Source organism: Acanthaster planci, linkage group LG01, assembly GCF_054643075.1.
Source record: "Acanthaster planci isolate LZ-2023a linkage group LG01, COTS_SCS, whole genome shotgun sequence".
Taxonomy (NCBI): Eukaryota; Metazoa; Echinodermata; class Asteroidea; order Valvatida; family Acanthasteridae; genus Acanthaster; species Acanthaster planci.
In genome coordinates this window covers 38,129,724-38,142,752 of record NC_141777.1, presented here as the reverse complement: position 1 = coordinate 38,142,752, position 13,029 = coordinate 38,129,724, and the positions used below count along the sequence as shown (strand labels likewise).

At 41.6% G+C, this 13,029-nt stretch overlaps 1 protein-coding gene across 1 annotated transcript in view; it reads left to right on the top strand.

Moving 5' to 3' along the window:
• Window positions 1-5,220: 5,220 nt before the first annotated feature.
• Window positions 5,221-13,029, top strand: part of LOC110980554 (prolyl hydroxylase EGLN3-like) — a 37,783-nt gene continuing 29,974 nt past the window's right edge. Inside the window, exon 1 of the mRNA XM_022237363.2 lies at window positions 5,221-6,467. Within this exon, the coding sequence (XP_022093055.2) occupies window positions 5,577-6,467 (891 nt within the window). The 5' untranslated portion in view covers window positions 5,221-5,576. The remainder of the gene's footprint in view (window positions 6,468-13,029) is intronic.

Below are 13,029 nucleotides of genomic sequence, written 5' to 3'. Positions count from 1 at the left end.
TACCCCCCCCCCAACATGTCCAATCCCTATACACATTCCAGACTATTGTTACTTAACACACCCCCCAAGATGTCTGAAAAGAATTCCCCAGATTCCTGCGAGACAATGACCAACACAAAAGGGGGGTTCTCTCCGTCTCATACCTTGCTGCATATGCCTGTATCACCCAACGTCCACGTGACCAACACTCCCCAGACTTCCGGGAATAGTCGAACTATTCCGAACTTACCTTGTCCGTATTAAATTCAGTTTAACGTCAACACTTTTTCACAAAATGCTCCTCAAAATTGTAAAAATTGTTACAAAGATTAAAATAAATAAAATTGGTAGCCAAACGAGTAAAGGGAGAAGATAAAGACCATTCGGATTGTATCGGTAATATTCGGGTATTTCCGGCCGCGTCTGCACCAAGAATTTTGTGAACTGTCCGGGTTATATCGGTCGGAGTACTCCCCAGTTACGAAGCAGAACTAGGGTCGAAAATATTGGAACATGTTTTGAGAAATGGAAAGCATTTCTTTAATTGAACGTGTTTTAAGCGAATGTTATTAGTCCAAAAAAAGACCGAAACGAAGTTATAAAGTCCCAACTTTTTCCAGATTTTGCACAGAATAGACTGAACATATTTTGGAAATGGGAACACTTTTTCAGCGTAAAGCAGCTAATCGGTGCACGTATTTTACACAAAATCTCATGCCATCCTAAATGAGAGAGCATCCAAATTAACATAAATCCAAATTAATAAGCAGCCACGAATAAAAGCAACTTGTGAAAACTTTGTTAAAACAATCTTGGAAAAATATGCTTCACTTTTTCAAAAAATATACTTGAAGCACTCTGAGGCTTTTGCAGAATACCGTCTACAAGATGGAATACTTTTAATACGCGGCTTCGGATGCTTTCTCAATTCGGTTGCTCTTTCAGATCAGATAATTTCTCAATTCGGATGATTTCTTAATTCGGATAAAGTAAGATTTCCGTAGAATACATAAGCTGTTACGCTGTAAAAACAAATGTATAAATTTCGATAAAAATGTTTACATTGTAAATTTTTGTTCTATTTATTAAAGAATTTTGAACTTTAAAAATTATTTCAATCCTACAGATTACGTTGCGTATAAAAATACGCATTCACTCTTTATTAACAATTCACTCGATTCGGAATCTTAAAAAAGAAATGAGATCCTTAAGAAAAAGGGTCCTTATGAAAAATATAGGCTTAACTTCTAAAATACGATCTTTTTGAAAATGACATCCGCTTAAAACACATTGCATTTAAAATTAAAATGCAATCAAGTTAACAAAACATGTTCCAATTTTCTACCCTAATTCTGCTTTGTAGTTGATAGTATGGAATTCCATATCTGCCGTCGCCCGTCGTGCGTCGCATTTTGCTTTTTCTTGTGTTCCAATTCTACCATTTACCAGTTCCAAACATGCCATTTTCCGTCGCCCGTCGTGCGTCGCCCGTCGTCCGTGGTTTTTTTGGTTGTTTTTTGGGTTTTTTTGTCACGATTGCGCAGTGGTATTTATAACTTTCACCCTTGATCTTAGTTAACTTAGTTACTATAGACGTAACTTTACTCGTTAACGGCCTGACTTTAGGTCTATAGCCTATGTAATATTTCTGTCTGTCTCTGCACGATATCCCACAGAACAGAATGTAAATAATAAGCTATTTACAATGTTTGATTCCCTTAATAGTTTTCATAAGAGACGAACTGATTCAACATTATTTCGAGGGCGGGTTTACCTGAATACTCCAAATTAGACATGACTTGAGTTGCAGGTAGGCTCATAGAAGTCTTTTAAACCGTAACGTTACTTGTTATGCCGGACAACCTGTTCTCATTGGTCTATCCACCATGGCATACACACCCACAAAAACCAACACGTCACATTTTCTGAAACTTAAACCAAGTGGTAATTACCCCCTAACAATACATTTAATAAACAGTTTGTTATCCACAGCACGTCTAGTATTTCTGTATTTCAAGGTGAAATTGACAGGACAAAATGGAATATCTGTATCGGTTGGCAGATTTCTTTATAAAATTTGATGAAAACAGGTCGGCACATTTTTACAGTATGCAAATTAGAATTAGACTGTGCATAAGTTGGCCTGAACATTTTTGCTGAAAATGTTTTTCCCAAAAAACAGTTGGTTTAATTCTCAGAAAGGCGACATTTTCTTGTCAAGGGACATGGGTAGTCTAACATTATTGGCATTAATTATGGGACTAGTATTGCAGGTGGGATTTGTACTTGCCTTATTGGACATAGATCCTCAGAAGTGAATGGAATTATCACACTGTCATTTGTAAAACCCATGCTTTTGCAGTCCTATGCAACCCATTTGATGGGCGATGCACGACGGGCGACGGACGACGCACGACGGGCGACGGAAAAAGGCATGTTAGGAACTGGTAAATGGCAGCATTGGGACACAACAAAAAGCAAAATGCGACGCACGACGGGAGACGGCAGATATCGGAATTCCATAGGATAGCGTACTCCGACCGGTATGCCACGGACAGTTCAGACGCGGCCGGAAATGCCCGAATATTAACGATACCATCCGAATGGTCTTTTTCCTCTCCCCATTCATTTGGCTACCAATTTTAATCCTTGTAACAGTTTTTACAGTTTTGAGGAGCATTTAATAAAGAAACAGTGTTGACGTTAAATTAAATTTAATATGGACAGGGTAAGTTCAGAAGGGTTCAACTATTCCCGGAAATCTGCGGGAGTGTTGGTCACGTGGACATGGGTGATACAGGACCCTTGATAAGAAGAGTAGTCGGAATCATTGAGTCTGGTATTCAGATTGAGTCTTAATATGCAGCGAGTTGAAGTAGTTTTAGCTTACTCGCCGCGGCAAGATAGTAACTCGCCGCGGCGAGACAGTATATCGAAAAAAAAAAATTCGTAGAGGCCCTTATACGCTTCCGTACGTCCGCAATTAATCAGGTCAGTATTTAGCATCTTAGTCCCAAACTACACTGATCTTGACCTATTATAGACCCTGTATGGCGGTTTAACTGTACACGTACATGTACCTCTATGTTGCAGGTACATGTTCCATTTATGTACATCCGCTTTTGCAAAAAGTTGTATGCAGACATTTTGCAGGTCTACGACGTGTTTCCCTTGCTCGGTATGCAATCAATATAGGCATTTGTTTCATATCTGTACTGTGGCATCCGTTACGCATAACGGCCCTGCAAGTTTGTCTCACGGTACCAAGACATCCTTCTATCATGTCTACGCGGCGCGTTGTTTCAGCGCACGGCCTCTATCTGGACATGACAGTGCAGCGATTCACCGAAGGGGGCGCCCTGTACACAAGGCCGTTTCTACGTGCCGTACGGTCGGTCGCACTCCCCCTTAAAACAGCCCCATCGAAAGGACCGGAAAGAAAGGAAAACCTGAAAATTAACGCAGGGGAAGCTAGAACTTTAAATTGCACATAAAATTCCGGCAGAATTGTTGAAAAGAAGGCCAAAATGCGAAAATACGTGCAAGTAAAAAAAAAAAAAACAAAAAAAAAAAAACAACGTCGCCAGTATTGAAGACTTCGAACCTGCCTTGCTGCTCCATAAAACCCCTGTTGAACGTTCAGGTAAGGCGGCCCCCTTTGATGGGGGAGGGATGCCCCTGACCCCCTCCCCGTTTTTTTTTTGGGGGGGGGGAAACGACAGAAAGGTGGTATTTTTTACTAGCCCTGTACCACTTCCTTACTTTCATAACTCCTCACTGTTAACCAGTTAGCCACCAGTTATGTACATAGTTTCATATAAATCAGCCCTATGCGGGTTTGCTAAAAACTGCGAGAGCTTTCATTTTGAGAGACTTTTTTTGGGGGGGGGTATTATTGCCATGCATAATGCGCTAACCTCACGCTGAGTCGACTGTGTGTCTCATATTGTGTATGGGACTTCTCTTTCCCCCAAACACTGTTAAAATGAATGGACAAATCATTCCCCAAATGGAGCATTGACTATAGCCCGCAATGTTTAGAGTTTTTCTGTCAGTGGTCTCTGGTCACTCATCTTTGCCGAATGAAGTTGGAAATCATTTTAGTGTTGCTAGTTGCGAAACAATCAGTCATCTCGTATCAAGAATGTACGACGCAGATGGAAGGAAGGGGGGGCGAAGTGGGGAGTATCGGTACTACACTAGCGCGCCTGCGCGTAGCCTACATCCAGTCGCTGATTACGTTTTAATTTTCCCAATTAAAAATCATTTAATTAAATAGGCCATACGTCCCCTTGCTTTTTTAATCAGCCCAGAATCTGCCTTGAGCGGAAGCACCCTCCATCAGTTGAAGAAGAGCCATGTTGGTGGGGAGTGTATGATTTTTATTGGTAGTTACGCGACTGTAACGCACGCATTTCAAAGTTGTCGTTTGTGAACGAGCGAAGTCCAGTCCCTACCAAAGGAACCACTGTTGCTAGGAATATTGAGCCCTCTCTTAGTCGCGTTGGGGGTTCTATTTTCCTACCCCTTCTTTCCTCAAAAATAAAAAAAGTACATGCGCTTATTTGGTTCAAAGCAATAAAAAAGTGCAAAGATGGGACTCTATATACGTCATTCTGGTTCTCATAGTCACCATAGGAAATAGTGGGCTCAGTGTCGTGAGACCGCGGAAAAGCCGTGACACCAGTCAGTATCCCTTATCTGCCGGTGTCAGTGAGTAACATCACCAGTGCAAGATTGACAGTGATGTGGTGGTGAACTGTCAGCGAGCTTCGGCAATTTTTCGAATTCCAACTTGTCTTCATATCAACTTTGTATTTATAATATTCAAAACGTTAGCTGTTGAAACCGAATACTTTGAAAGTTTATCATCACAGCACACAGTGAAGACTTTCAGAAGATCTTGCGATGACGCGGAAGTTTGATGATTAAAATACGGAAGCGTACGGAAGAGCGGAGGCGTATAAAGGCCGCTTGCAAAAAATTTTAAAAAATTGTAAAGTTACTATCTCAGCGCGGCGAGATAGTACTGGAAAAAAAATTTGCAAGTGGCCCTTATACACTTCCGTACTTCCGCATACACTTCCGCATTTCCTGAAGCTCAAAACCCGTCAATTGGACGGGTTTCCCATATAGTACTAACGCTATACCAATTACCAACGTCTGGGAACCAATTATTTGCATTATCGCAAAGACAACGAGTTGGCATGGTCGGGCGCCATGTGATTTCATCCTAAATTCCCGCGTACGGTCGTTACGTGGCCTAAGGTCGTTGCTGTCGTAGATACCGAATCAAAATATTGTCAACATTGCGTACGTGACTTCAACAACGTGTCGCTGTCCTGTACTTAACTTCCGCGGTTGACGTGTTCTCCTAAGTAGCACAGTAGATATTTCATCGTTGCCCTCTGTGTGAAACCACGCTGAATCAAATACTCCTGTTCCACTGTACTAGTTCCACTGAATTCAGGAGGCCTACGTGCGCTGGCTTTACCAGTGGAGATCGGATGTACCCAGAAGTTGTGGGCGTTCAACAGTGTTCATGCAGGCGTAGCGCATTCGCCTCTTGCCCTTAATGGGCATGTGTTATTTTCTGTATGGCTGGGTCTCCGGCAGATGAGTTAAAATGTCTGGACAAAGAAGTCAGCAAACTGTGCGCTTTAGACCTTTGCCAGGAGATGAAAAATCTCAAGCTATGCGCCGGCTGTAAGGAAGCGTGGTATTGCAGTAAAGACCACCAGAAACAACACTGGAGAGTTCACAAGAAGTTGTGTAAAACTAAAATCAGCCGGGCAAAAGTGCAACAGAACTCGGATGTCAGGACATGTACGCATGCGGAGGGTGATGACATCTTGCATGTAGGTAGCTACTTGAAGAACTCACATTCACAATCAAGTAGCCTTGAGTCGGAGGTTGAATGTACCAACCCAAAAGTCCAAGAAGACATTGCGCAGTTCTCGGCAAACATTCGAAGAAAGCAGTCATACACCCTTACTCCCTGTTACAACGAAGAGGGTTCTACAAATCGGGATTTGGAGCGTGAGAAAGACGCGGACCAGTTGACAGAGATTCATTCCAAAGACACGAGACAGAAACGAGGAAACATGCCGCCCAACCAGCCTACTGGGGTAATTGCTTCTCTGCCTGCTAAAAAGACCATGGACTTAGTGATGTATGTTGTTGAGCATATGCAAAAGTTTGGTATTTGTGTTGTGGATAAATTCCTCAAACAGGAGAATGGCGAAGCCATATTAGAAGAAGTAAAAGCATTACGATCGAGCAGTGCATTCAGTGACGGCCAGTTGGTGACAAGCCGAGATGCAAACTCAACATCCTCCAAAGACATTCGTGGAGACATGATCACTTGGACGGATGGCAGTCACCAAGAAACAAGAAACATTGGCTTCCTCATTTCTAAAATTGACTCGGTCATCCAACAGTGCAAGGAACATCTGGAGGGGTTCAGAAACATCAATGGACGGACAGAGGTAAGATGCTGTGTCTGAATCAAGCAGCTGTGGCTACTGCAACTGGCAAACTTGTGCCTTGTTTAGCCACAGCCATCATTTCCGGACATCTACAGGTACAGGTAGCTAGCTGTTTCTTAAGGCCTATGTCAGGCGTGATTGATTGACCTTCACGATCAGTGCATCTTGCTGAACAATCTATCAATCTTTCTGTGGAAAGTTTCTGTATTGGACCATTCACAATAATTGAGTGTCACAAACACCATCAAGTTGACCCTCCTTATTGAACCTGCTCCCCAAGGTCAGTGGAAGTACTGTATCTCCTTTCCTCACTCAAAAACCACTAAGAGCAACAATTGCCCCTTGTAAAACTTGACGTTTGTGACACTCAAGTATTTTGAGGGTCCAGCGTGGAATTCTTCCCCCTTCCACTATCACCATCTTCTCTATGTGATTCATGGTTGTGGAAGATTGGTGTTTGTTTGTTTTTTAAAAAGAAAGTAAAGTCTGAGATTTATCCTACAGGCTCTCAGGGTTGACTGATAATGCAGCGATCGGCCATTGCTTTTGTGAGCTAGCCATGCCCCTTGGACAACCCAACCCAATGGAATTTTGTACATGTACAAACACATGCTGTACATGTACATGTGTACGTTGAGTCTTGTTTGTCTCAGATTTTTTGTGTGTCCTGTGTCCATTATCATGTACATGTATTTGGACAGTATTTCACAAGCTGCATCGTCAAATAGTACTATTATAGGTCAGTTGTGCAACTGTTTACCTCCCTTTAACATTCTAACTGCATCATGGGATTTGAAGGAATACAAGTCACGCATTATCTTTGTGAACCTTACAGGGAAGTGAACCAGTCAAAAATTCAATTTATAGTTTTCTTCAGAATATTTTGTTGAGTACCGTACCAGTAACTTCTCATCAAGGAAGAGAGGGATGCATACATGTAGTACACAAGGCACATTTTCAAAATAACAAATTCCGAAAGTTTGGAAGATTAAACAAAATCACTCTTAACTGTAAATGTCTTTTTGGAAGGGCACCAGTTACTTTCCGCTCAGAGCGGGAATAAGAGAGGGCATGATGGGACCTCACCATGTACATGTATGGTAGGTGTGTGCAGATGCATAAGTGTTTAGACTGAGGTGTAGTGAACAACTAGCCTGTCTCTTCCCTGCCGATGAGTCTTTAACTTGAGGCAGATACATATAGGCTGAAAAGTGAACGTGATTGGCCAGTGAGGGATGAATAAGCTTCAAGTCCTAGCTCTGGTTGGATAATGAAGGATGAATGAGCTTCAAGTTCTGACTCTGGTTGGTCAGTGAGGGATCATGACTCTGATTGGCCAATGAGGGATGACTGGGACCTCTTCAAGTTCTGACTGTGATTGGCCAATGAGGGATAAATGAGCTTCAAGTCCTGACTCTGATTGGCCAGTGGGTGATGAATAAGCTTCAAGTCCTGACACTGATTGGCCAGTAAGGGATGAATGAGCTTCAAGTTCTGACTGTGATTGGCCAGTGGGTGATGAATGAGCTTCAAGTCCTGACACTGATTGGCCAGTGGGTGATGAATGAGCTTCAAGTCCTGACACAGATTGGCCAGTAAGGGATGAATGAGCTTCAAGTTATGACTGTGATTGGCCAATAAGGGATAAATGAGCTTCAAGTTCTGACTCTGATTGGCCAGTTAATGATCATGACTCTGATTGGCCAATGAGGGATGAATGAGACCTCTTCAAATCCTGACTGTGATTGGCCAATGAACGATGAATGAGTTTCAAGTTCTGACTCTGGTTGGCCAGTTAATGATAATGGCTCTGATTGGCCAATGAGGGATGATTGAAACCTCTTCAAGTTCTGACTGTGATTGGCCAATAAGGGATAAATGAGCTTCAAGTTCTGACTCTGATTAGCCAATACTGCGTGTTCATGAAAGTCATTCAGATTCACCATCTTAATCAAAGACTGTTGTTTGGCTTAAAAATTTTATTTTTATGAATAATGTGTTCCAAATCTCTACTACTTCAATGTGTGAAAAGAGAATGGCTCGATTTCAAGTACCGGTACATATACATGTACTGATTACTGTGTTGCAGGTCTTCTTTCATATCTTAAATAAACTGTTTATCGTCCAGTTCTGTGATGTACATAAGTGTACAACTCTTTAAATAGTGCCTAAATCAGTCGTAAACGCGACCAAATTTTTGTCAATGCGATCATATTTTCACCATACAGTTACCTTTCGTGACTTAAGGTACATGTATGTAGCTTAGAAACTACAGGGTTCTCCCACGTACAAACTTGCGTATCGGGCCCGATACGCAATTATTTCTGCCCGATACGCAAAAAACGGGCCGATACCCATTTTTTCATCCCCGATACGCACAATACAATTATGTGAGTATGGCTCAGAGTTATCTTACATAATGCTGATTGAATGTCCGGAAAATCTAGATAAAAAACAGTTTAGTCCTGCATTTTTCCCATGTACTGTACATGTACATGCATTGTGCACCATGCGTCGGCGGCCACACTGTACTGCACACCTTACATACAGTACATGTACATTGGCACTGAACGTTCCTCGTGGACGGTGTTGCATGAAATCTAAACTTCCGTCATGGGCGTCGTACATGCACCCGTGCACAAGTGTGTTTTCTCTGTGCCATGTGCCAAATACGCTACTGAGGCTGCATTTACGTAGGTTACAATATTATTACTACAATATTATACTACACCATTCGCAGAACTTACAACATTGATCCCACACACGGTCTTTTTTTCATGGCGGCAGCCGTAGCCCTGTGTAAGAGTATTAATGGCATCAACGACGGGGACGATATTTTGTCGTTGCCATATCACCGCGTTTCGTCTGGCGCACAATGGCAGACACTCAATTTGATTGAGTGTCTGCTCTTTTTTAAGCCAATAACTTCAGCAGTCCGCGCTGAGGGAAACCCAAACGAAGCAGCCACCTGCAGCGGGTATTCTTTCTTGCCAGTATAGAAGAAAAGCCTTGTTTATTTTATATAAAGACCAAATCGTTTCATATTTTTATGACATTTGTTTCTGTTAAGCTAATATTTTTGCCTTACAACTGAATGGAGCTCACGGTTTCAGGTCTGATCAGCAAATGGAAAGGTTGAAGGATGTATTAAAGTTGAAACTTAATAAACAGGTGTTTATATTGTTGATTAAACAGCCACTACATGTTGTTGCATGCCTGAAACCTGAAATGGGTCCTTTTGTGCCTACAGGCCTAATTAGTAGTCCAGAAAGGAAAACTTGTCATTTGTTAAAATACTAATATCCAAAATTTAAAAAAAATATTGAATTTGTTATGTTTTTTCCTGAGAAAAGGTACTTGAAAAACCCAGGAAATGCTCTAAAATGCTCTAAGTCCCAAAATTTTCGGGGCCCTTAGGTGGGGTCCGAACCCCACGCCATGGCTTTGCAAAATGTTGGTAAACCATAATGGAAATCCCCCACAAGTTTTGAAAAATCGTGGGGAGAACCTTGACCTACATACAAACTGTACTTAAACAATTTTGAGTATGCTTAAAAATAAAAAAGCAACGATTTTGTACTCAAAATTCATTCGGGAAAGGTAGAAATGGCAGCGCAAGTCGCATCATGAATTTGAAGCTTACCATGTGCACTCTACATGTACATGTGTCGCGATCACATGCACACGTTCCCAATCTAAACATGTACGTTGTTGATGTCACTGTATACGGACACCAGGGCTGTTTTATAAACCATGGCTCGGGCTCCATTGTTTTTCTGCAGTGAAGCCTGAAACAGAGCTCATTCTGGAATTAAAGGGTGTCACTGTGATTTAGAGTGTCGGAAATAGCGCGATTCATGCAGCAGGGTGTCCAGCAACACGCTGAAACTACAGACGTCATAACGGCTGTGGCTGAAGTTCAGCCACAGATGCTGAACCCCTTTGCGAGAACCCTGATTTCGTGGATTGACCTCATTGGCATTCGCACATATGCGCATGTTGTGTGGTGTACGTGTGCCGGGCCAGGTCATGAGTCAACGGCATGGATGGATGATGTACATGTACATTAACCAAGGCATTTATATTACCTTTGTATCAGTACGTACATGTACGTTCATGAATATTCAGCGCACTAAAGTTTCATAAAAGTGCTGGCACCTAGATTTTTCCCCATTAGCCCTAACCCCCCAAGGGTTGCTGGCCCTAACCTTCCCGATTCACACAAAGTTAAACACCCATGCACAGAGGCTGTTGGACTTTGTTTTTCTGAGGTACATGTACATTGTATGCCAAACCCAATGCAACAGCCAGCTGTTATGGGCCTACCAGACCTACATTTATCCCCACAGAATTAAGCACTTTACTACTGTTTAAGTCTGTGAGGTTGGGGAAGGTTACGGTTAGAAGCCAATGGCTACCAAAAATTTTTTCTATTTAAAGGGTTGGACACATAAAGTAGTGCGTGTCAAAATAGCGTACACGTTTGTAACTGGATGTACATTGAACATGTACATGAATGAGCATGTCGTACATGCCTATAGCCCTACCATGCATGCATAGGAGAGTATCAGTCTCTATGCATTTGGCAGATGCGTGCATGCGCGCGGTAAGTCTTCATATACGTGTGCAGTTCATGCAGGATGATGTGATGATGTTGTGATGTATTTCCTACAAATACGTCACCCAAGGACATATTTACTCATTTTAAACCCAGCAATTGGATAATTCTGGACATGAGGAACATGTGAATGAGATTTCAGCTACCTCCATCAGGTAAAAATGTGAAAGAAATGGTTGTGAAATCTGTGACTATCTTAGGATTCCTTTAAAGCCTGGATGTATGTCTTAATGTAATGAAGACGTTGTCTAACCTGGGCTATACCAAAGTAAGCCCCTAATGCTTGGTACGTACCGGTACTGTTGACTCCGATAGGCAGGTATTTCACTGTCACCTGATTAAGCTTGCTTGGTTGTGCAGCAAAGCTGAGACTTTTCTTTCCTTTTTAAATAAAAATTACCCAGAGCTGTGAAACAAAGCTGATATGGAAGCTCAGGGTTTCCCCGGGGGTGGTGGTGAGTGGGAAGTGGTTAGGAAAATGAGGACATTAATGCGTGAGTAGCAAACATGTTATCAACCATGCTTAAACCTGCACCATATGGTGTACAAATGTACATGCATGTGATATGAATTAGATGTGAACCATCTGTTTTAATAGCGTTTTTATTTAGAGGTACATGTATACATGTGCATTTACATCTAGGTGAATACAGCCCTCATAACGAAAAGAAGTTTTAGCAGTGTACATGTACTTATGGTACATGAACTCTTAACCTACATGTACAGTGTACTTGTACCGTATTACTGCCAACAACTCAGTCCTATTCTTGAAGATTCATATACTGTAATTTTAGACCAGTAAAACTTTTGCTTAAAGACTGGTCACGATATATACAGTGTAGACATCAATTGTATTACTGTTTACACTTACCGGTAGTTTGTTTTAGGGTGGCTTCAAACGTTGAACCTGTGTATAACATTTTCCTCTTCACTTTTTGGAAACCCTTGCCCTAGGTGTGTCTGATGATGAATTCACAGACTTTTTCAAACAAACTTCACTCGCAACATTAATGGTCATTATTTCTGCTACAGCATAAGTACCGCTATAATCTCCACAAAAGAGTCTTTATAGATATATTCCGGCCTAGTGCGGGTATGCCTCAGAAATGGGGATTTATGCATTGCGCTCTAAGTCCTGTCTCGTGTGAGGGAGAACATTCCCAAGATTGCTTTTTGAACCATTTTCAGCATTCACATTGAGCATGGTATTTATCCAACCTGCATCGTTGAATGTTGACCTGACAAGATGAGTGGAGGTTCTGACATTTTGTCCCGACAGGAGGAGCACCAGGAGAATCAACACTCAGCTTTTTGGCTTTCAATATCATCTGCAGTAACCTTGATGGCAGGAAAAAAATTTGTATCACGTCTCCTTTCCCAGTGTTTCATGTTGAAAGACTGCATTACATTCAACAGACAATTTAAGGAATCTGCTGAACTTTTGTCACTTTAAAGTCGATTGCAATTAATTGAATTAGATACGGCAGAAGTTCAACTTTTGGAGTGGGCCTTATGCCAACCAAAGAAATAATTTTCAAAGGGAAAGTTTGAAAAAAAAGGAGATGTAGGATCTTCCAAACTAATGGGTTACCATTGATAGCAAATTTAAGATTTGAAAGGGGGGCAACTGGAGGGAGCAGCAAAGCAAGATATTGTGTTCATTTTTTCCCTGTACATTTACATGTCCATTCTGAGTGCTTATAAATTAAATAATAATAGCTGTTTTGGGGGCCTGCAGGTATCCATGTATACATACATACAGAGCACTTTTCTCTGCACTTCAGAAAACAGGGGTCCCTGGAAAAAGTTATGTTTGTAACATGGACAAAATATCTGCTTTAAATTGACAGGACAGTTTCTCATGGGCATATACCTAAATATCATCTCAAATATTCACGTACAATCAACGTTACATGTAACCCATTTAGGATTGATAACAGCCAA